The following is a 25629-nucleotide window of genomic DNA, read 5'->3' as shown; positions in this document are numbered from 1 at the left end:
AGTGAAATGCACTTTCATTAAGATATTATAAGCCGCACGGGAAATATGCTCAGAAGCCAGGTAGGGAGGAAGAGGGGGGCGCCTGTGACCTTCTTTTCTATTGTTCCAGATCCCAATACACCACAGAATTAAGTTGTATTATTAGAAAGTCTGTCTGGCTTAGGTATTTCTATAGGAGGAAAACAGAGGGGAACAGAGGGGATGCATGAACTGGATCCAACCATCTCCAACTGTATCAGGATGAGGAGCCAGTGGGGAACTGTGATGGAACAGGGAGCCATTGACTCCTTGCGCTGCCACTAAGGGTCCTATTCCACGGGCCGAGCAGGGCCCGATCAACGATGTAAACGAACGCCAATCTGCTAGATCGGCGCTTGTTTACTGGGCCTATTCCACGGCCTGACAATCGTTAGCGAGGGCTGCAGGGACATCGTTACAGGTGATTTTAGGTTTGAACCTAAATAAACGATCAGCCGATGACACGATCATCGGCTGATCGTTCTCTCTATTCCACAAAGCGATAATCGGCCGAATCGGGTCGATTTGGCTGATTATCGCTCCGTGGAATAGGCCCCTTACTCTTGTAAGCCACACTCTACTTTGGGCCTTTACCCTATAAGGGGTTGGGAGTAGAAATGAGTGAATTGATTCAGGACTAACCATATTTCACAAAAAAATTCACAAAAAATGGATTTGTTAAAATCTGACCTTTTTAAAAAAAAAAAAAAAATTTGGATTCATTTTGTCCTTGCTTCTGTACACTGAGTAGCCAGGAGGAAACAAGTTATGTATATGCATTGCAGCTTCCACTCATTACACTTGCTGGGCCAGGAGCTCTGCACTTGGCCCATTTGCTAAGTGTACTGTACAGGAGCAGGGACTCCTTTCTTTGACAGGAGTCCCCGTTCCTGTACACACTTTGTGTGGGAAATTCCAGGGCAATCTGGGTACCTCTGTATCCAAATTTAACCGGATTCTAAATTCGACGTAACTAGTCGAAAGTATACTAAGGACGATAGCATCCCGAAACAGGCGGCAAGATGACATCACAGCGTTATTCCACCTGTAATGGGCTGCAGACATCAAGATGAGAACCCAGCTGTACATCATGGCTTTCAAATACTGGGATTTTTTTTAATAACAGTATATTGGTAATATGTATAATGATAATAATAGTTGTTCCCTGTATAGTGGTATTATTTAGCAACTGTTTGACTATTATTGCATGATACATTATCGTGCACTGAAATATATATCTTTATAGATCCAAGCAATGGCACTAGCACCCATGCGTCTGAACAAGAAGCTTAAGGTGGTAAAATTTGCTCTGAGGCCCATAGGATTTTAGCTATATGGATAGATAGATTGATAGATAAATAGATAGATAGACAGACAGATAGAGTGATGATAGATGAGAATTAAGGCCAGCTAGAGCAAGCCGTAACATTTTACGTATTAAGTGGCATTTCCTCCCACTGGAAACAGCAGGAGGTTCAGAGGTCACACAGTTTACCCATTAGCTATGTCAAGGGGGCGAGCTGCTGGATGGTTTGGAAGAAACATCAACATTTTTGGAGGCGTAAAAGACAAGCTAGCAGACTGTAAGCACGGATAGTAGTATAGTATGTCATCCTGCTAGCAAAAAGTCTTCGCTCTGTTGTCAAATGATATTCCCCAATGAATGCAGCTATTCACGTATATAAAATATTAGCATACCATAAAAAGTTCACTATGAATGCATAGCCACAGTCCACTAGAAGTAAGAACTGATCTGCACTTAAGCTTTCTCGGTATAAAAGGTAGACATAATAAAAACATGTTGTGTCCTCAGCAAGAAATAACACGTACTGGTGGAGATCTATGTAATTTGTGATTTCATACATATATAAATCTATTTGGTTACAATACTCCCTTATTGTAACAGGTAAAGCCTACAATAAATCTGATGACAAGGAGCAAACACACAATGCACAAGACATCCCAAGACAAAAAGCTTCTTAAAGTGTCCACTAAGGTTGGGTTCAACTATGTCTGACAATTTGGAGCTGGCCTGGATGGGAACACCCTATGGAACAAATAGGAACCATTGCCGAATCCATGGGGCACAATGCCTGATGTATGGACAATCTGATATACTGTTGTTTTTATTTACAAAGCATGATCAGGTGCAACCATGTTATATGGTAAGTATGCTAGACTGCCATATGTGTACCTGGAATAAATCAGTCAATCATCAAGGAAGAAGGACGTTCAAAGCATCCCAGTTTCTGGTCATCCAAGTGAGAAGTAACATTCAACAAGTACATAAGGCCAAAAGCTAGGACAACACAGAAAACCTTTGCTAGGTGTCGACCTGATGGCAATAGATATCTACAACCAAGGCATCTTCCAATACACTAGAGCTCCACTATTTTCTGTTGTCATTGATGTGTATTAGATAAATTGAAAGTAAGATGCTTCCAGAATTCTCAAAAATTTTAAAATACACAAGAGACAGCGTCGCTTTAACGTTATCATTAGGTTAGGCCTAGAACAGTGGCTCGTCAGCCATTGCAAAACTATAACGTCCATTATCCATGGTCAACTATGACTAGGGGATGAATTAGGCCGAAACACGTCGGTTCCTTGCCTTCTCTTTGTTCAAGTCCCATACTGGACTGTGCTGGCCCGGCACTTCCACACTGGTGGTAAGCTGGATTGAGTCAAGTGTTTGCTACAACTTCCATCACGTCCCACCAGCCGACAGCTGGAGAGCAGCAAGTTTGAAAACACTTAACAAAACGAAGAGTAGGTTAACTCATGGTGGATAAACGTCATCATGGTCTTTGGATGAACTTCACACTGAGCCAGTGGTTTCCAACAACAGCGAAATAAAGATACATCATGGAGAAACATCAATAATACAAAGAAGCAGACTGGGATCTTTTATCCACAATGACAGATTCTTAAGATAGTGCGGCAATAACACCACAGCGGGGAACACCTAAATTAAAAATCTTAATTAAAATATCCTTTGCATCCTCTATTTTATGCATATGATGTAATATGCAAATATCTCCGCTGTAATTGCTTGGCACATTGCCTCTCAGCAGGATCTGCCTCTTTTGTGTTGAGCATAATCTCCTTACGCACAGTCTTAGAATCTCAAGATATTTTTTATAAGCTCTATATGTGTTTTCTGGAGTCTCACTGATTAACTATTCTCATATCTATAAACTGTAAGAGTCCATGAACCATAGTGAAGACTGCTGGGTCAGCCACATCCAACATCATCCCCATCTGTGGTGCAAAACTACTTCTGTCCATTGGGTTAGGACTATGAGCAATGAGGAGCTTTGCTTGAGGGTCACTAGAAATGAGTAGGTGGAGGCTCTCCTCCTAGGTAACAGGTGTTATACCATGAACAAGTACCAGAAGATGGCTCCATTTTGTATATTTCAACAACCCATCAACTCTATGTTGACCACTAAAGTCAACTGGAATCCGCTCATATTTGAGAATGCTTGACAAATCTAAAGGAGTTATCTAGCAGGACATACTTGTATACGTCACCTTTCCAGCCATTTTAAGTGTGTCAGGATGGGACCAGGGAGTAGTGTTCAGCAGGAACTGCTAAGCATTTGAACATTTAAACAACAGCAGATATCCAAGAAGAGAATAACTTTTTTTTCAACTTAATTAAAACTTTTAAATTAAAAATTAAAAAATTAAAAAAATTAAAAAAGACTGCAAAATCCTTTAAATAATAAAAACTTTCGATTTCACTGTGTAATGCTTCATTTCCCCTGCGGAGGCATTGCAGGGACATCAAACACCTGCTGTCTAGCTCACCCAGATGATTCCTAAAAATTCCAGCTATGGACCATAACATGAAGTCAACCAAAACATAACAAAGAATTTCTGCAGATCTTATAGTCATAAACATGTATTTTTTCTTTGTTATAATATCATTGGCACATACCTGTATCCACTCTTTAACCGAGTCCTCACCAGGTGTCCATCCGTTCTCAGGATAGTTGAGTCTCGATCTTTCCGTAGACCAGTTGGTGCTATAATGTGAAGATGCCGTGATCTGGTCCGGCGTTATCTCCCCCGATTCCATGCCGAGTGGGTCTTTGCATACAAAATCTGAAAAATAATTTTTTGGTATAGTATCAACTGTGTTGTTAGGAGCCATCTTTCATACATTATGATCTACGTTACTTGATTTTATTTATAGTAGACAGTAGCATGACAATTGTAATGCAGCGTAAAACTCATTTAGTCGTTCATCTATACTTGACATGACTCTGTATGGTGGGGGTCATCCATGTTGACAAATATAAGTCTCATTTCATTTTTCTATGGATTTCAGGCCTGTCCACCCTTTTCCTGCCGGTGGGCCTATCGTAATATATTATGTGTTCCTTGTAATTGAGGTCAGCTTTGAAGTTAAGCTGCCTTGCTGTTCCTGCTATTATGAATACTAACCTTACTAAGTGCTATGAGGTCAGAACATTGCTCTTCCATGACAATAAAACGGAACTATATAAGGCCACATAATCTTTTCCAGTTGTTCTTCACCGTGTCCTTCAAAAGTTCCAAAACTTTAAAATATCCTCCATCAGAGAATCACGGGCATGTTTTTCTAAGGGACTTGTATTTAGATAATGTCGGACCTTACATATCATCTTCCTAGAGGATAACCTATTTACAGTGTGTGTTATCCTATTCCTATGTATTCGTTACCGCTTTCTATAGATAATACCTTGGTGCAATATAAGAAAAGTGCAATATTCCTCCTGTCCTCTGATTTATGTAGAAGTTTCTTCAATGTTTTATGTGACTGGCTGTGCAGTGAGATACATAACACAGATAAATGATGCAGGGCTGACCTTCTTCTGCGTTGCTCTGTAATACCGAGTAGTTTGCAGAGAATCCTTCCTTTGCTATTGCGTTGTCTGCATGAAAAACAATGGACATGATTCCAGATGAGGCCCGGACTCGTCCTGGGTTGTTCTGTCCGCAATAACGTCCAATGTGAGGTCCCACTGTAAAGGGAGGGAACAAAAAAAGTTGGTTGACATAAAAATTCCAATAATTGTTTTGTTGCCATTATATTGTATTATTGTATGTTATATGAAATGTGTACACTTATTTATTATCCATAAAGGTCAGGAGGAAATGGTATCACCCACAATAATAAACACCTATTATAATGGGCTTTTGTTGAGCTGAGCGCTAAGAGGCTATCAATTACTTAAGAAATTGCTGCTTTGAATCAGCAATAGGATCTACAATACATAGTATACAGTATATAGAATGATTGTTCTAATGTTTATTGCACAGTTCATAAAAATCGTGGTGTTTTCCATTAACAAAAATGTGCCATAGAGGATTCACAACATTTACTTGGTGTTTGTAGTGTATAGCAATGTGCATGTCCACCTTTTGGGCTAAGCACTGGTGGTCACACACGCTCAGTCACTCTCCTCACATTCAGCACTCTCCATAGTGAGCCTATCTATGTTCACTGCAAAGCAGCCAATAGAAATAGCTTTCTGTCCTGGTTGTCAGGAAAGTCTTAACGTGGTAGTATAGCTAGGAAGAATCATTCTGCAATGGAAGTAAGAAGAGACTAAACTCTCAGCTGCAAGCGGGGGAAGGAGATGGATTCTGTTCAGGTCCGTGAAATCATTCATAAAATAACACTAGAGTTTGGCAAATCTGCAGTAATATTCAATTAATCGAACGAGATGCTGATGGATCAAAGATTGATTAATTTAATCTTGCAAAAGTTTTCCACTTTTCCAAGTATTCTGATTCTCCAAAGAAATCTGGAAAGAGTTAGTCCAGTGTCTCATTCCTGACTACTTCAGCGAATTGCATTTTTACAAGACTAGATGCACCGATAGCCGATTCATTACATTTGATGAATATTACTGTTGATTCGCTTAACTCTAGATAATACCTTTGGGTCTACAAGGCTGAAAAATATATGTATACTATTTTTAAGACTAACATTCATTAAATAAAAAAAGACAAAAAAGAAAAATAATCAACAAGAAAACTTTTAAAAGATTGATCGAGTTGTAGCCTCCCCCCCCCCCCCCCCCCCCCCCCGACCCCATATGATTTACTGGGGACTTCAATGATAAAAGTAATGATAGTATTTTTTTTTATCCTAGTCCAACCTTAGTCTAACTAAGTATGGGAAAGGATTTTGGCCTATACTAGTAGGTGTAGGTCATACTTCAGCCCTGGGGTACTTGGGTCTGAGAAGATCACAAGGTCGCTCCCTATGGAACATTAGAGAACTGCTGTACACTATTTAGAGGGTCGTATTACAACTCTGACTATTAACCGGCTTGACACATGAATTGGATTGTGACACACATTGGAGATGGACGTGTTCAGTTTACATCACTACGGATTATGTTAGTGCTATATTAATAATAGATGACAGCAAACAAATCCATTTTCCCATTACAATAGTGTGAATATTAGATTTGAGTATTAAGTTAGAAATAAACATAAACAAATAAAAATATTTCATTTTTTTTTGTTTTAATTTAGAAATTTTAAAATGACCAAAAATGGTTAAACCGCAGCCTTCAAACTGCTCATAAAATATGTTCGGTCTCAGTGGCCATCTCTTATTAATACGGGCCAACTTTTTTTTTCCCCTTCAAGAAGTAAAGCATACAGACACAGTCATAAAGATTGGGTTGAAACCACTTAAACAATAAATGTCAGCCGCTGAACTCAGGTGCCTTCTTTGAAATATAAACAAGCCAGTCATTGAACTGGAAACAGAAGAACTTTGTTGGGTTGGGAGCTGGGATTGAAGGGCCTGTTTGTGACTCACTGGCTTATAATTTTCATGGAATTATTTGGGATGTCTACATTTAGTTTGCCCCCTGGACATCTTAGTACTTTACTTTGTCTGTGATTATTATACGGTCAGGAGCCGCCGAGACAACACCATACAAAGAAGTATTGAATTTCTTTGAATGGGCATTCCCTGTCCGGCTAATGCAATATTGATCTGTGGTGAGCTGGATAAAGCACAAATTATTAATAAAGCCCATTCAAGTCCAGTAGATCTGCCCATCTATGTCTATCAATCTATCTAGCCAAATGTTTTTAAAAAATTTAAGAATTTTTTTAAAAAAATTAAGAAATTTTGATCCTATTTCTAGATTTTGCAAGAGCTTGTTTCATGATTTTCCTCCGACATATTAAAATTATGAGCCGCGGCAAATCATCCACTTGCGTTCCTTGTGTATCTATTATTAACGCTTATAATTAACAACTTCAGCCCAAATGTCTAGTCGGAGATGAGAGGAAGTAATTAAACCCGCTTATCTCCCAGGAACTAATGATATACACATATTTATATGACCTTTCCCATTCCAGTTTATTGGAAAAAAAAGAAAAGAACTCCAATGGAGAAAGACCGAATAATGTCGGCCTGGGAAACGAGGAACAAAAGACTTTCTTCCCGATCGATAGAGATGTACAAAGGAAGAATCTATACGCGTGATGGTCTGTCTGCAGATTAAGCAATACAAAGGACAGGTTTATGTGGTCTATATTTATGGGCATAGGCAATCCTATTAGAGTCGCTGTAATTCTAGAACTCTTGTTGTCTAGGACACATTGCGTCACCGTAGAATTGGCCACAAATTGGATGATGATGCTATTTGGGTTATAGAGAACCAACTAGATCTATGTCCGTCTCTATAAGGTCAACTTTTGGTCACCCAAAGATTGTGGCAGATAGTGTAGACTATTGTGTTACTGCCTGTGTTCCTGTAGGGTGGGGAGTTTGCGAAGGTGAATGGGGGTGTTTCCGCACATCTTGCTCTAGTGGACGTCTGTTGAAAGGGGTATTTCCATCTAGACAAGTAATGGCCTATCCACAATATCCACAGGATTAAGCATAACTAAGAGATTGCAGGGTTCTGACCACAGGGGCCCCCCAAATCCTGAAAATGGGGAATCTGAAATATGAGTGTAGGCATGTGCGCCCGTCACTCTATTCATTCTCTATGGAGCCGTCGTGGATAGCCAGAAGCAGCATTTGTCTACCACCTGCATCTCTATAGAGAATGGATGGAGGAGTGATTTTTGTGTCTGGTCCAAAGCTCCATCCAGTGGGGATTTCGGGGTCCTTTAATTATGCCTTAATCTCTTAGTTATGCCATATCCTGTAGATAATGTGGCTAGGGCATTACGTGTCTAAATGGTATTACAATTCAGCTCCATTCTCGTCAATGGAACTGAGCTGCAATACCACATACAACCTAAGGACAAGAGTGAGGCTGTATGTGGATAAAAACAGCTATGTTTTTTCTATTCCAGGAAAACCTCTTTAATTATAAAATTTTTCCTTGCATCTTAACCCAACTTTTACTTGGTATATGAATGGATAACATGAATAACAAAGGATGCCGGTGCTACAGTACTTTTTTTAACCGCTCCCTGGTGCATGGTGTTGGTCTACTTCCGAGCACCAACCAGGAAAGAAGCACTGGAGGTTGGCCCCCAGTGGGACGGTCTTCCCTCCCTTCTGTGACGCGGCTCCATTGATTCTAATGGAGCTACGTCACGGAGAGTAGGGGATCTGCTTGATTCCCGGTTGGTGCTCGGCAATAGACCAGCACCATGCACTGAAACTAGGGAGCGGTTTAAAAAAAGGATTGCGGCACCAGTTTCCCCACATCAGCATGCTCTATTCATGTAAAAGACAAATAAGCGATGTACCGTTTCCAGGGACTCCGTGCCCCCATACAACTGTTCACAAAGCTCTGCCAGGAAACTCAATCGTGTAATCCTTTGTTTATAGAAAATTATTTTCCCCTTTAAATAATTTCTCATTTTTCAGTCTTTAGTTTTATGCAACTGAATATGATGGCGAACAATGGCCGAGCCGAGTCTTAGTAAAAAAAAAATCAATTAAATTTCATCGCTAAGTACACTTCTCCCATCGACCGCTCGAAAACAAAAGGTTAAAGTATCTCCATTCCTATTACCCATAAATTGGATCTGATTACTTTCAGGCATAATTGGAGAAGTTACAATTCTAGCACCTATCAAGTGCTGAACGATCACCATCACCTTTTGATCATTAATAAGCCGACTTCTTCATATAAATAAAATAAAAAGAAAGTTGCTAAATTATTATAAAAATTACATTAATGAAAGGACCAGACTTATTGATGGACGGCATCAGTCTTCACTACTGGCCATCATGTCAGCCGATCCCATTAATGGTGGTTGACCAACTGGGTCATGTTGTCTATGTGATTTTTATCTTTGTTGAGTTTTCCATCTGACATTCATGTCTGTCCTATCTGCTACAAGTGAGAAATAGTGTTGAGCAAGCACTAAAATGCTCAAGTGCTTGTCACTTGGGTCGAGCATTTTTCAATGCTCGTATGCTTGATTTGAGTAACAAACCCCATGAATGTCATGAAGGTCAATAGGAGACTCAAAAAGTAAACCAGGTGCCCCCTGCTTGACAGAGGAGAGGAAGGGTGTCTAGTTCAACTAAAAACGTCAAAAAGTTGGATGGAAACACCACGGAAATGGAACAGGAACAGGAGAACAATTGTTCGGTCCACATAGACAACACAGGAATGCTCGGCCATGTTTGGCAACTCGGTATAGCGTTATAGGGGTTGTGACTAGTGTTGAGTGGACCCGTCAAACTGTTCAAGTTAGCAACGTTCTCCAATCCCGAGCAGCCCATGGTTGTATCCATGTTTTCCAGGACTTCCTAGGGTGGCATCCAATTTCTGCAGCCATGGAAATCAAATGGCAAGAGTTCGGGTTTGGAGAACGATGCTAATCCCGAACAGTTTGACAGGTTTTCTCAGCACTAGTTGCGACTACCGTTGCAAGAGAGTGAAATGCAATCCCACGCACAATATGTGACATCAATTCCGGAAGACATCAAACACTTATAACTAAAGCAAACTAAAGCATAAAGGATAAATCCAATTGCATGTTTTTTCCCTATATAAATGGAAGTCGCTCTAACGACTGACTACAAAGTATTGTCGCTCTTCAGTTACATTGCCTATAAATCTCGCAGGGATTGCATTCTGATCGCATTTACACATGAAGTATTGCTTTATTACACTCTTTACTGTTTCTTTTCTTCTTTTTTTACACTCCGCTCCTGTTCGGATCGGGCCAATCATAGCGGTCTCCGTTCCATCATTTATATGTAGACATTACTTTGAGAAGTGCAAGTCTGGGTGACAGCAAAGTTAGACAAGACGCAGAGGAAGTTGAGATAAAAGAGATTAATAGAGTGTTTAATTTGCTATGGCATTAACATCTATCGGAAGACAGTGCTTTCTGTGCCTTCATCTAGAAGGGTGTTTATTTTATTGACTTAGGCATTGAAGTCGAGCCAAGACTAGAGTTCCAAAATTGTATTCATATCAGCCTGCCCAAGGGCAAGGGCTACAAACAATATAAACCTTCTTTTTATCACTATAATTATCATACTATAAGTTTTATTATACTATTTCCAGCATTTTTTTTTTCCAAACCAATTTTTATTTAAACATCTAAAGTCTTCCAGTACTTATCAGCTACTGTATGTCCTACAGGAAGTTGTGTATTCTTTCTAGTCTGAAGTGGTGCTCGCTGCTGCCACCTTTGTCCATGATAGGAACTGTTCAGAGCAGCAGACATGGAAGACTTTAGATGTTTAAAGGGGTTATTCAGCGCTACAAAAACATGGTCACTTTCTTCCAGAGACAGCCTCACTCTTGTCTCCAGCTTGGGTGGAGTTGAAGTGAATGGAGCTTAATTGCAAACCGCACCTGAACTGGAGACGTATTATAAAATTCTGGCGGATTATAAAATTCTGCAGCCAACAGGGGCAGGGGAAAATTGACAACATGTACTAACTTAGCTCTCCACGAGCCTGCGGTGAGCGCCGGGATCAGCTGCGGGACCCCCCTCTGGCTCTGGGATCTCTAGAGCCTGACACATTACGACCCAACTGATGGACTGGCTACTCAGCCAGTCAGTGACTGGGGTTGGACGCTGCTCCAGTCACTGATTGGCTGAACAGCCAGTCCATCAGCCAGGAAAGACCCCCCCAGAGTCGTGACGTCATCACAACTTGGAGGAAAATGCCCGCGGAACAAGCCGCGGACCTTGATTGAAAGGCATGTTCCCCCAAGTTGTGACGTCATACCTCCAGTGGGGGTCCCGCTGCTCACCCTGGTCACGGGGAAGGTAAGTTAGTACTTGTAATCAATTTCCTCCCTGCCCCTGCTGGCTACAGGATTTTATAACCCACCAGACTTTTCCTTTAAATAGAAGTAATTTATAAATCGATTAAATAAATTTCTGATACCAGTTGATTAGGAAAAAAATAAATAAAAATCAATGACGTACATCTATAATGTATTGTACAATGTCTATTTTTGACTACTTTTTTTTTTTTTTTTTTACCACCTTTTGTAGAGGCTACATTTAGCAGGTAGACCCTCTCATTTCTCATGCGGCTTTTACTGCTCTTTAGTTACTATGTGCTTCATGCTCCAGCGAGGTCACTATCTCATGGCTGACATTCCTATGACCATTACACAGCACTCCAAAGATCTGACCCTGAATTTTAGGCACATCTCGAGGTCTCAAGGATTTATGGTCAAACGCACAGGGTCATTAGGACCGGAAATTTTTTCCTTATGTTTTCCAATGTTTTTCTGCTGCTTTTGTCACTGATATGGCCGTATTACACGTGGCTTAGGTCAGCTGTGGAAATTTAAGCCACATAGGTCTATGGGAAAAAAAATAAAAACTAAATTTATATGGGTATTTAAATTTTACGTGTTTGTTGATTTTAGATGCTAGATATTGTTCTAGGCTACAATGCCGTCGGAAACTCCACAATGGAATTCCAAATCGGTAACAATGAAAGCTGTAGACAAGAGGTGGTGTATATTTTTTTAGCATATAGTTAGGTTGTATATTAAAGGATCCAGGATTACAAACACATGGCCAAAAACAGTGCCCACAGGTGATGCCTGGTACTGCGACTCAGCTCCATCTACTGCTTTGGAGCAAACTGCAACATCAGACACAACAAGGGTGGCGGTGTTTTCGGAAGAAGGCGTCCATGATTCTTTCATCTTGGAAGACATTTTTAATTCTAGAAATAAAATGCCAGTGAGGGGATTGGGACATTTTCTTCATTGTACCATTGGACCACTTTAACATTTTTTATGGGGTTGGAATACCCCTTTAAATAATAGTAGTGGAATTTAAAAACTATCTATCTATCTATCTATCTATCTATCTATCTATCTATCTCCTATCTATCTATCTATCTGTCTGTCTGTCTGTCTATCTATCTATCTATCTATCTATCTCCTACCTATGTATTATCTATCTATCTCCTATCTATCTATCTATCTATCTATCTATCTATCTATCTATCTATCTATCTATCTATCTCCTACCTATGTATTATCTATCTATCTCCTATCTATCTATCTATCTATCTATCTATCTATCTATCTATCTATCTATCTATCATCTATCTATCTATCTATCTCCTATCTATCTATCTATCTATTTATCTATCTATCTCCTACCTATGTATTATCTATCTATCTATCTATCTATCTATCTATCTATCTATCTATCTATCTATCTCCTACCTATGTATTATCTATCTATCTCCTATCTATCTATCTATCTATCTATCTATCTATCTATCTATTATCTATCTATCTATCTATCTATCTATCTATCTATCTATCTATCTATCTCCTACCTATGTATTATCTATCTCCTATCTATCTATCTATCTATCTATCTATCTATCTATCTATCTATCTATCTATGTCCTATCTATCTATCTCCTATCTATCTATCTATCTATCTATCTATCTATCTATCTATCTATCTCCTATCTATCTATCTATCTATCTATCTATCTATCTATCTATCTATCAATCTCCTATCTATCTATATCCTATCTATCTATCTATCTATCTATCTATCTATCTATCTATCTCCTATCTATCTATCTATCTATCTATCTATCTTTAGGCCATGTTTACACAACATACTTAAAAAAAAAACGGTTACTGTTTTCCATTAAAACAACAGCCATTCTTTTCATACTGCAATGATATATATTGAAGTCAATGCAACAACAACCGTTTTTTTCACCCAATGCATTGAACAGCGCCCGTTGTTTGGCACTCAAACCAACGGCTGTTGTTCCATACATTGTGTGAAAACAATGGCCGTTGTTGCATTGACTTCAATACACACCATTGCAGTATATAAAGGACGGCTGTTGTTTTAATAGAAAAGGGTGGCGGTGTTTTCGGAAGAAGGCGTCCATGATTCTTTCATCTTGGAAGACATTTTTAATTCTAGAAATAAAGTGCCAGTGAGGGGATTGGGACAGGGGAGTATGCTTTTTTTTCTTCGTTGTACCATTGGACCACTTTTAAATTTTTTATGGGGTTGGAATACCCCTTTAAATAATAGTAGTGGAATTTCAAAACTATCTATCTATCTCCTATCTATCTATCTATCTATCTATCTATCTATCTATCTATCTATCTATCTATCTATCTATCTCCTACCTATGTATTATCTATTTATTATCTATCTATCTATCTATCTATCTATCTATCTATCTATCTATCATCTTTAGGCCCTGTTCACACAACATACTTAAAAAAAAAAAAACGGTTACTGTTTTCCATTAAAACAACAGCCATTCTTTTCATACTGCAATGATATATATTGAAGTCAATGCAACAACAACCGTTTTTTTCACCCAATGCATTGAACAGCGCCCGTTGTTTGGCACTCAAACCAACGGCTGTTGTTCCATACATTGTGTGAAAACAATGGCCGTTGTTGCATTGACTTCAATGCACATCATTGCAGTATATAAAGGACGGCTGTTGTTTTAATGGAAAATAGTGGCCATTTTTTTTTTTTAAAGTGTATGTTGTGTGAATAAAGCCTTACATTGTAATTATTGTTTTAGTCTAATATAGCTTTCCTGCATATACATACGTGACTGCATTCATATCCATTGTAAGGAGGATTTACTTTGCTGGCATGACAATGGCTACTTGTTTTCCACCTTAGGATGTGTGAGTGACAAACTGGTGATGTGTTCCGGCTCCCGCATGAGGTGAGAAACTTTAATCAACGTGCCTGCCGCACATCGCTCCAGCAAGAGACCTACAGCTGCGGGTGTAAAACAATACGCTGGGATTCTCGGAGAAGGGATTTTTACCTAAATGAAGAAACAAGGCACCTGGGCCCATCCGCTCGGCCTGACCTTAAAGGACATGTTCATTTTTGCTTGTATTTTTTTTATTGTTTTGACAGGTTGGTCTTTATCCCCATCCTCATTCCAGCAGTAATATTTTTTTTTTACCGTGGGACCCTAAGGGTTGTATGCAAATATGTGCACTGGAGCCCATGAATAATACATGCTGGAGTATCAAGCGAATATCGCGGTAGTTAATTAACTATCTACACAAGCGAGCCACAGGTAAAATAGAACTGGAATTGTTGTTCAGCCTCACACTGTGCTGCAGCTTCAACAAAATAGGAGCATACATAAACATTCCCAGATCTGGCTTTGCTGAGGGCTGAATTAAAGGTCACCTTTTACTTTTAGATGAGCGTAGAGATATCTTACTCTGGCGCATACAGTACATGAAGACAAGGGGGGGGGGGATGTCTGCTCAGACTAGACTAATCAGATATATTGCGATCATAATTAACCTCTCTAGGTTTTGACGTCTATTTAAAAATCTCAAGTCTTCCAGTACTTATCATCTGCTGTATGTCCTACAGAAAGTGGCACATTTTTTTCCAGTCTGACACAGTGCTCTCTGCTGCCACCTCTGTCCGTGCCAGGAACTGTCCAGAGCAGAAGTAAATCTCCATAGAAAAACTCTCCTGCTCTGGACAGTTCCTGACACGGACGGAGGTGGCAGCAGGGAGCACTATATAAGACTGAAGATAATTCACCACTTCCTGCTGGACATACAGAAGCTGATGAGTACTGGAATTCTCTGCACACATAGGGGGAGATTTATAAAACATGGTGTAAAGTATAACTGGCTCAGTTGCCCCTAGCAACCAATCAGATTCCACCTTCCATTTTTCAAAGAATCTGTGTGGAATGTAAAATGGAATCTGATTGGTTGCTAGGGGCAACTAAGCCAGTTCTACTGTACACCAGTTTGATAAATCTCCCCCATTGACTTTAATAGACGGAATACAGTCATTAGTGGACCATATTTGTTCTGTAAAAGTCAATGGATGTGCCACAGTGTATGCCAGAATGCCTCTGTGCTGCTATCCTGACATATAGCGTACCTAGAAAACATAATAGCTTCCTAATATAAAATAATCTAGTGTATATATTGGGGGTTGGATGCTTTGCAAGTAAATTGGGGTCCAGAAAAGTAAATTTCAGCCATTTTTGTTCTATGGATTTCATCAGTATGATTTGGAGTTGATACAGTTTCTCACACCCCGGTTGCCATGCAAGCTCTAGCTACATAACACATTGGATTTCTATTATTCTGAGAACTAATTAACATGTAAGAACTCCGTCTTTGTTCGGGGAAGGAAATGTTCTTGACTGTAATATATTGCTCGGCAGAGGTGAGAAATGTCATTAGCTGCTACAGACAGCGGCAAGAAATGGATTTCTGGTGTGTTTTGGAAATCATATTCTGCAAGAAAATGGGGGGTGGAAACATGATCCTGGATCTGGATGGGTATGGTATAGCAATTGTGGTTCAGTGACTAGTCCGCGGCTTTTCTCCATGCTGGATGCTTGTTAGTAGCCAAACAATAGCAGGAACTTTCCAGAACAATTGACCCTTCCCTGACACGGCCAGTGTCGGACTGGGGTATCTGGGGCCCACCAGAGGAAATGATCCTGGGGGCCCACCAATGAAGAACCAGTGAGAGACAACATGTCATTCAGTGTTTGTGTTGGTTCTAAAGCTGGGGGCCCACCGGAGGATTCTCCGGTCCTTTGGTGGGCCAGTCCGGCACTGGACACGGCACAGCTATTCAGACAATTCATGTTATATCTGTTTGTGGAGCACCTGGGTAACAACTAGAGATGAGCGAACCTGTTCGAGGTTCTGGTTCGTACGAACCTGAATCATCAGTATTTGAATAGTCTTCCCGTCTCGTAGCAAAGGTGGAAACAGCCCGAGTCCAGTCTGGAAAACAGGAATACAGCCAATAACCTAGGCTGTATTCCTGTTTTCCAGGCCGGACTTGTGCTATCTCCACCTTCCCCAAGGAACGGGAAGACAGCGGGATTCAAATACTGATGGGTCAGGTTCGTACAAACCCAAACCTCGGCCAGGTCTGCTCATCTCTAGTGACAACCTTAATGGCAGTATACAGGAGTTATGATATGAATGGGTAAACCTGCCTAGTAGAGATGCGCTAACCTTGAGCTCACTCAGGTTTGTCCGAGCCCAAACTCTCAGCATTTGACTACCGGTGACTGAAGAAGTTGGGTGCAGCCCTCGAAAGCCATAGACTTTATCAACGTTCTCCAGGGAGCATCCAACTTTTTCAGCCACCTGTTATCAAACGCCGAAGGTTTCGGATGTGGACGAAGCCAAGCATTTAAGGTAAGCTCATCTCTACTGCCTAGCTAAGCAGGGTTGTATACCAACCTGAGCACTATGCAAAGTGCTAACCTAGGCTGATTTGTCATTCAGATGTCTAAGTGAGAAAGATCTCGATCCTTTTGTTCTTAGTGAGAAAAGCGTCTACTAGTGGAATCTGGCAGCATCTTCTCCCTATTGAGGAAACTTGCATGCTCAACCAAGTTAAACGTATATGTGTAAGGGGAAATCAGGAGTTCTAGCTGCCGGTTGAACATATTTACAGTATATGTATGCTTGGACAGGCATGGATCTATACGCAATGGGGAGAGGGCAGCTGTGTTATGTGCATGGGCAACGTTATGCTCTACAGTGTTGGATCATAGATAGGAGATTAATGAAGGCCAAACTCATTAATTTTTACAGAAATGGTCAAACTACTCCAATGTCGCCTACAATGGAATTGGGCATAACGGATCTCAAATTTTTTATTATGGAGATATATATGCTGCTTATTAGACAATAGAAGCAGAAAGATGATTCCATTTTCCAATGTCTTACATGTCCCCATAATACATAATGCATCCATCTATTCATAGACCCGATCGGACATAAAACTGTGAGAAAAACAAACCAATCACCAATTACGAGATCTGCAGTTATCACCTATTCATCTATGGTTGTGAATGGACTCTGTAAGCAGATCCACAAGTCAGATTCATATCTATGGAATATTTACACAACTTCGCACAAAGGGCTTTCTGAGTGAGTGGGAACAAAAAAATCACCATTGTTCTCTTGTGTGGTCAAAGTGTGAAAACTGGGAATGTGAATGACGCCTTTTGTGTTGGGCACAGAGGACAAATTGCTTGCAAATTAGATGAAGGAGAGTTGGTTGCTTATTACCACTTTGCAGAATCCAGAAGGGATGCCAAATGTGGATTTACAGCTTTAGTTCAACTCATATACAAATAGTTTATTTAAAAAAAAACAAAAAACAATGTTATAATACGTATAAATATCTGAAAAAGTTCTACGTTTTGTTCTCTCTCTGTTATTCAGATTAATTTTTGTTCATGTTTGGTCTACCTATCCAAGGGTGACAACCCCAAACAGTTTTCCAGCCTCTGAATTAGGTATTATTATGTAGTTATCCCTCTGCCCACTCTGTAGTATTATCATAGTTAGTGAATTCTCATGCAATTTAAAGTGGTTGTTCAGCATCTCAAAAATATGGCTGCTTTTTACTGAAACAGTGCCACATCTGTCCACAGGACATTTGTAGTATTGCAACTTGGTGGATACAATCCATAGACAGGTGTGGATCTGTTTTAAGAAGAAAGCAGCCATGTTTTTTTAGTCTTACACAATTCCTTTAAACCCCATTCTACATGGGAATGCTCCTAAAAATTGCAACTACTACTACTGCATAAGCTTCACCTCATGGTGCTTGCTTTTTCCAAAAAAACTCATCTGTTCAGCACTGTGATGCTCAGGCAGTCCCCAGACAATGAATGCAGTGACAGTAGATAGGTGTTATTGTTAAAGATTTACTTAAAGTGAAATTGTCAAATTGAAAATGTATCATAATCTTCAGACATCATGTTATAGATCAGGAAGAGCTAAGCAGAATGATATATAACTTTGTGTGAAAATTTCCAAGACAACTTGACATTCATTTACTTAATCCCCTACTAATTCTGGGCCTATTAGTCAAGGGGGCGGTCCTACTCCATGACTTTGCTCATAGTTCTAATTCTTCTAACTATTTCGCAATAAAAATATATATCAATCTACTCAGATCATTTTGCTCTAAACATGGCGAGTGCAGATTGTGCTTCATGTTCAACATGACGACTCCCTTTAAATAACACCGACTTGGTTTCAATCACTTACCTTCAGGAAAGCCATCCCATATTTCCAAGAAATCAAATCGGCACGGCCTCCCTGCTTGAGCATTATTGTCTGGCTCCAATTCGAAGTTTTCAAATTCCATAATGATCTCCGACAACTTTGGTGCAAAAATAATGTAGGTACATTGGGCATTATTAGGGTATTTCTCGGGATATTTGGGGGATTTGATAACTCCATTGGCAGATGTAAAGTTCTTGGAACATTCCGGACCTGTATAAAAAAATAATATATGGTATGTATCATTGAAAAAAAAAACAATTGTTTCAACAGGATTTCATATCATAGTTCTATGGGTCTCACGGCTAATTGCATGCAACAACGGTTTGGTAGTAACACATCTCAAGCACGGCGCTAGTCAGATCTGAATTTCCATTTGTACGTAGCAATTTAAGCAGAAGGATTGTGACAAATATTAAGTCATGTGGGAACAATAAAAATCCAAGTTGTAAAAATTTTGACATATCCCCCGAGATATAATTATAGGGCCTTGAATCTTAAATCTTTAAAGCTACAGGTTGACAGCCATTTATTTTTTCGAATTACAAAGAAATCTCGGCACAAGTGGGCGCGATTTAAAACCTGCAGAGAAGGCTTGCCCCCCCCCCCCCCTCTATGTTCTTGCAACACGGAGCCTAAGATTGCCAGATGTGACCTCTGCCTTACGAAAAGTTAATGTGAAAAGTAGTTCTTGGTTGTAGCCGGGGTGAAGGAGTGTTACTGAGATGTTGACACAGGTGGGGCAGTAAAGTATTTTGTATAGGTCACTTGCTTGATAAACTGTGTGGTTATAGGCAGTGTGGCCCGTAGTCTCTTGACACCAGCGATTCAACTAGGCGTATTAGTCGTAGTCAAATCCTACATAAAACAGGGCAAATAATACATAAACATCCTGTTTATCCCCACTATGTACTCGGAATAATTTGTTGGTAAGACACACAGCGTTTGCTGTTTAAAATGCTCAAAAGGTTTATCTACTTCCATGATTACTTAATTTATTGATGTGTGCGCACCCCCCTGCAGCTCTTACTAAGCATATTGATTCATCATCCTGCCACTTTGTTCTCTTTTCAACAGGATTAGTTAAATAATACATAGCGGAACATCATAGAAGGAATTTAAAGATAAATTAACGTAAGTAAAAGTTGCAGGAGGGCGGGTGTTCTTTGGAAGACAATTTGCTCACCTTTAAATGTATATGTTAGGTAATTTTGTAAAAAAATTTTTATATTTGGGGCTAGAACTGTAGCAATCTTATCTGAGGTATGGTGATCATATAAGCAGGCTATACTCTGATGACTTACAGAAGGTGGTGGTTACAGCATTGAATCATGGCTTCCTTAGCAGGGTTGAAATTGGTGCCCTATTACACGGGCTGATCATAAAGTGTAAACGAGCGCTGCTCTAGCAGACTCGTTTACTGAGCTGCCGACTATTGGGCAGCAAGGGCTGCACGGACATTGTTAGCGATGTCTGTGCAGCCCTTGCCTTTAGTGTAAAATAATCAAGTATTAACTCACCTTACCACATTTCCTGATGTTCTTGGGCCTTCTCTGGTGTTCATGGAGGCCTCCCTATTGTCTGGAGCTCTGCCTTCTGTTCTGGTCTCTATACTCACAGGCCGTGTCCTCTCAGTAAATCACTGGCCCTAGCCTGTCTTGGCCAGTGGTTGGCTGAGAGGCCACGGCCTTTCAGTTTAGAGACCAGAACAGAAGGCAGAAGGCAATGCTGTCAACGCTCGTTCACTCCTCATTCCCCGCTCGCTGCCGCAGGTATTCCACGTGTCGGCAGCGAGCGGGTGAGTGCGGGGGGGGGCCGCAGGGAGGGGGGCTGCCCGGGTGATTGCTAGATTGTCTGGGCAGCCCATAGTTTTCAGCAGCGGTCTGCTGCCGCCACTCCTATGCAACGGAGCGACGGCAGCAGATCGTTGCTGTATGAGTCGTTTGTTCTTCAACATGTTTGAAAGACAAACGACGCAACGATCAGCCGACATGAACAATGTAGGCTGATCGCTGCCTTTTATTCCACAGGACGATTATCGTCCGTAACGGCCGGTATCGGCCGAATATGGCCAATAATCGTTCCGTGGAATAGGGCCTTTAGAGGCGGGTACTGACTGGCTTATCATTGTGGGATCAAAGAGATATAGTTCCTCTTCGAGGAGAGCTCCATAAAGGCGTGTAGGCCATTTATGTTCCACTGGGAGTTCTGTGAAGAATGGCAGTACCTTTACCTTTCATTGATTAGGAAGCCTTAGAACATGGCATGAACTGGAGAATGAAAAAATTGAATTTTATCACATTATCCCCTAGGTCTATTAGGAATCATAAATTTTGAGGGTAATCTACAAATCACACTTTCATTGTAAGACCCCCAACCTTTCCCGGTTCATATCACAAACCCAAACACCACAAAATCCTTTAATTTCCCTGTAATATTTCCCGGAATCCTATCCAATATTGGATGTGACCTGCACTATATGCCCCATGATGACGACTCTTCATATAGAATGACCGCCTCATCTCCCGAACCCTGAGAAAGGTGCTCGGGGAAAGACATATTCTTCTGTTTGTAGATCTCATTCCAGATGGCTGTTTTAATAAATGTTGGCTAAGCTACGAGAGGGAAGTAAGAAAGTGATTATTAGGCTCTAGCAACTGGATTAAAATAGTTTACGCCAGTCAGCAGGGTTTGATGCAATAACAAATGCAATCAGCACAACCTAGATGTAAAAAGCACGAAAATAAAATTGAGATTGTGGGGACCTGGGGAAGATTCAATTGATTTAGATGATCCTGAGACAGGTATCATTATAACCCATGCTGTGGCTATGAGTAGCTACCTTGATTTAATGAAGCTTTATATTCCTCTGTTATTTCTTTTTACACAGTGATATGTCACTTCCTTCCACGCATTGAGTCAAATTACTTGTCTAAGTGCACATCAAGGCACAGCAGGTTTTTGATTATCCAATACTGTGTCAGAATGAGTCCCGATCTGACGCTCTAAATCAAGCAATATTGTATTTTTATATGTCATTCTGGAGCGGTTCTAAATGCAAACACGTCCTGGCCGAATGATCTACTTGTTCATATGGAAGGTTGTTTTTAGCCTTTTTAATATCATTGTTGCATCTGTAGCTTTATAAAAAAACGCAGACCGTGGTAACTGAAATGCAAAAATTTTAAGGGGTTCATCAGATTTGAAAAACTCAAAAGATTCAAAATTCAGAAAATTGGAAAAACAACAGTTGCATTTCCCCCCCCCAAAAAAACAGCACCACCTCAGATTGTGGTTGTGAGTGGTATAATAACTCAACTCTAATGACTTTAATGGAGCTGCAGGAGTACACATAAACTAAGGACAAGAAAGGCGCTGTTTGTGAAAGAAGACAGCTAGGGTGGATAGGTAGAAAGTTCATTTTTAAGCATTGTATTTGGTTTTTCTTGACTTTTGACCTATTCTGTGGACTTAGGGTGTTATTACATGGGCCGATGGGAGCCCGATAAAACCTGTAAACGAGCGCTGATCTGCTAGATCGCCGCTTGTTTACTGGGCCTATTACACGGCCCGATAATCGTTTAGCAAGGGCTGCAGGGACATCATTACTGATGTTCTTGCAGCCTTTGTTTAAACTGTATACATACCTATCCAGGTTGCAGGGCTCCTCTTCCTCTGTACTTCTTCCCGGGTCCCATGCGCTCCAGCTTCACAGCGGCTTGTCTCAGCTGACAGGCCTCTCAGCCAATCACTGGTCGCAGCGGTCCCGGCCTGCGATTGGCTGAGCGGCCTGTAAGCTGAGGCAGGCTGCTGTGAAGCCGGAGCGCGTGGGACCCAGTGAGAAGCACAGAGGAAGAGGAGCCCTGCAGCCTGCATAGGTATGTATTCCTCTTTGCATATTGTCAGCGTCGGCCGTGCACCGCTATTACACATAGTGGTGCGCGGTCGACGCCCGACGATTATAGGTCAGAACCTATATCAACGATCAGCCGATGACAACGACCATCGGCTGATCATTGTCTTTATTACACGAAACAATAATCGGCCAGATATGGCCGATCCGGTCGACTATTGTTCCGTGTAATAGTACCCTAAGGGCCCTATTACACCAAAAGATGTCTGACAGATTATCTGACAGATTTTTTCAGCCAAAGTCAGGAATGGACTATAAACAGAGAACAGGTTGTAAAGATAAGACTGAGAGTTATCCTCTTTTGAAATCCATTCCTGGCTTTGGCTTACCTCTCCCCATCCCCATGGTGAGTGGCACGCCTTCCACCGGGCTCTGGGATCTCCGGAGTTGGCACGGCACAACCTGGCTGATAGACTGGCCGCTCAGCCAGTCAGTGACTGGGGTGGGACACCGCTCCTGTCACTGATTGGCTGAGCTGCCAGTCCATCAGCCAGGACAGGCCTTTCCCCCTCGAGTAGTGACGCCAAATGCCTTACCCACCTCTCACCGTAGACACGAGGAGAGGTAAGTTCATACTTAATTAAAATCCCCCCTGCTGGCTGTCGAATTTTAAAAATGGACGGACTTCTCCTTTATGAATGAACTTCTCCTTTAACTTCTCTTCATAGCAAACTATCACTTTAACTACACGTCGGAAAGCACTGTGAGAACACTCGCTTTCAGTAGTTTCTTTCTGATTTATGAAGTCATGTGATATTTTTATTGCCGGTCACCATGCACCTCATTATCGCCAAGGATTCGACACAGACGTAATAGATAACTCCCTTAATTCCGGGGGCAAACAGAGACGTGGATTGTATTAACAAATGATGTAATATTAAACCATTGTAAAAGAAACCACGCTGTTCTCTCTATAGGAACCTTCAGCTGAAGGAGAAACGGACTACGAGAGTTTCAGAATCAATGTGAAGTATAACTGAACAGCTGTGTAAACAGCACACTTGACTAGCTGCTGGAAGGGCATGGCGGGACACACACTGGGCTTTCCAAGGGGTGTGAGTGTGTCGGAGAGAAAGGAAATTGAAGATATTGCAATAATGCAAGGGCAAAACCTCAAGGAAAGAAGTTACTGAAAAGTTTTTGGCACTATATTTCCTCTTGCACCCTTGGAGTGAACACTATAAAGGGTCAAGCTACCATGTTTATGGGCTGGCTTCATTGTATATTAAGATGGGGCAAGATTTTTACCAGACCAATGATGTAATATATGGCAATACTAAATTACGTTCGTGTAATGTGTTCCAGTGACTGGCAATAGGGGCACATGAATCCACTACTAACCACATTTTATCAGTACCATGGCACCACATATACCATCAGAGTAGAATGATGGATGAGAATAACCCAGAGTCTTAAAGGGGTAATCCAGCGCTACAAAAACATGGCCACTTTCTTCGAGAGACGGCATTAGGCTGCATTCCCACGTTCCGTGATCCTGATGGATCATGGACGTGGAATGCATGTACTGGAGTTCCCCCGTGCCCGGACAGCATCTGTAATTAGATGCTGGGAGCGGGGGAGACTGTATTCATAATTACAGATGCTGTCCGGGCGCGGGGGGACTCCGGTACATGTATTCCACGTCCGTGATCCGTCAGGATCACGGAACGTGGGAATGCCGCCTTAGTCTTGTCTCCAGTTTGGGTGGGATTTGTAACTCAGTTCTATTGAAGTGAATGGAGCTTAATTGCAAACCACACCTGAACTGGAGACAAGAGTCATGCTGTCTCTGGAAGAAAGTGGCCATTTTGTAGCACTGGATAACCCCTTTAAGAAATGCAATAACAGTACTGAGTAGACATACAGTAAGTGCAACTGGAGCGTGCTTGAGTCCAATCATTCAGCATTTGAATATGGATGGCTATAGAAGTTGCACGCAGCCCTAGTGAGTCTGGGAGAACAAGGATATAGCCATAGGCTCAGAGGGTAGTTGGAGTGTATCTACTTGAGGAGTCCACCAACAGGCCAATGGAGTCTTACCAGCCATGCAATGTTCCATGGGAAAAACATGTATGCAAATTAGCTCTACAAAAGAACTTGAACAGTGCCACCTACTTAAGGTAGCTTTTCTATGTTTGATCAATGCTTGATCTGTAAAGGTCTCTATACACTTGAAGCCCCTATTACGTGGTCCAATCTTCACAGCAAGCAAGCGCCGACCTGTCAGATCAGTGCTAACTTGCTCCTCGTTCGGGGAGAGCCATGGGGGGGTCAGATCGGGTGATCCTTAGATCGTCCAAACAGCCCATGGACGATAGCGGTGGTCTGCTGCTGCCTTCCTATTACACGGAGTGACGTCAGCAGATCGTTGCTGTTGTGGTCCTTTGTCTTTCAACATGTAGAGAGACATTGAAAGACAACAATCAGCCAACATCGTGCATGTAAGCCGATTGTTGCCTTTTATTACACTAAGCAATTATGGCTGATAATTGGCCAAATATGGCCGATAATTGCTTTGTGTAATAGGGGCTTTAGACTACTGACAGACAAACCTGCCGCTCATGGTAGAGTTGGTCATCAGTCTAGCCTACATGGGGCCCCTTTGAACAACTACCGACAGATGATGTCAGTCATATGATAGTGGTTGGCCATGATGGAAAATCACGTCTGATCCATTTGTTCAAAAAGAGATAAGCCACAGCAAAAGTGCATTCACTACGGCTTACCCTTCCCTATAGCCCTCACAGGAATGCCGAATGTTCCTATGTATGGGAAGGACAGGTGGCAGGTAGGAGACAATACCGATAAGAATAAAAAACAATAGTAGGATAGTAGAAGAGTCCTTGGTTTAGGAACTGACCTGCTTTAAGGATTTCATATCGAATTGAGAATCCCGCTCCGTGTGTTTCATAGTCTGAGACGAATCTGATAAACATGGATGGTTCCGTGGTTATTACGGCTGACGGTGCGATTTTTCCACAATATTTGCCCAAAAGAGGACTCTCTGCATTTTCCCCGTTGTAGACTTCCACATAATCGTATCTAAGGAACGGAAGGGAAAAGCTGAGTTAGTTACATAGCATACAATATCTTCTCTATACATTGTAAATGTGCAACGTCATAAGGCATTAGTATACAGAGAAAATGCACCTTCCACAATGG

General features: G+C 41.1%; 1 protein-coding gene across 1 annotated transcript in view; it reads right to left on the bottom strand.

Moving 5' to 3' along the window:
- Positions 1 to 25629, bottom strand: part of NRP1 (neuropilin 1) — a 147699-nt gene that overhangs the window by 62115 nt on the left and 59955 nt on the right. The window contains 4 exon segments of the mRNA XM_069958963.1: positions 3962 to 4128; positions 4875 to 5030; positions 18540 to 18767; positions 25328 to 25509. Of these exon segments, the coding sequence (XP_069815064.1) occupies positions 3962 to 4128; positions 4875 to 5030; positions 18540 to 18767; positions 25328 to 25509 (733 nt within the window).

The sequence above is a fragment of the Dendropsophus ebraccatus genome, chromosome 2 (genome assembly GCF_027789765.1).
Source record: "Dendropsophus ebraccatus isolate aDenEbr1 chromosome 2, aDenEbr1.pat, whole genome shotgun sequence".
NCBI classification, from domain to species: domain Eukaryota; kingdom Metazoa; phylum Chordata; class Amphibia; order Anura; family Hylidae; genus Dendropsophus; species Dendropsophus ebraccatus.
Note: the sequence above shows the minus strand (reverse complement) of the source record. Positions and strands in the feature narration are given on the sequence as shown.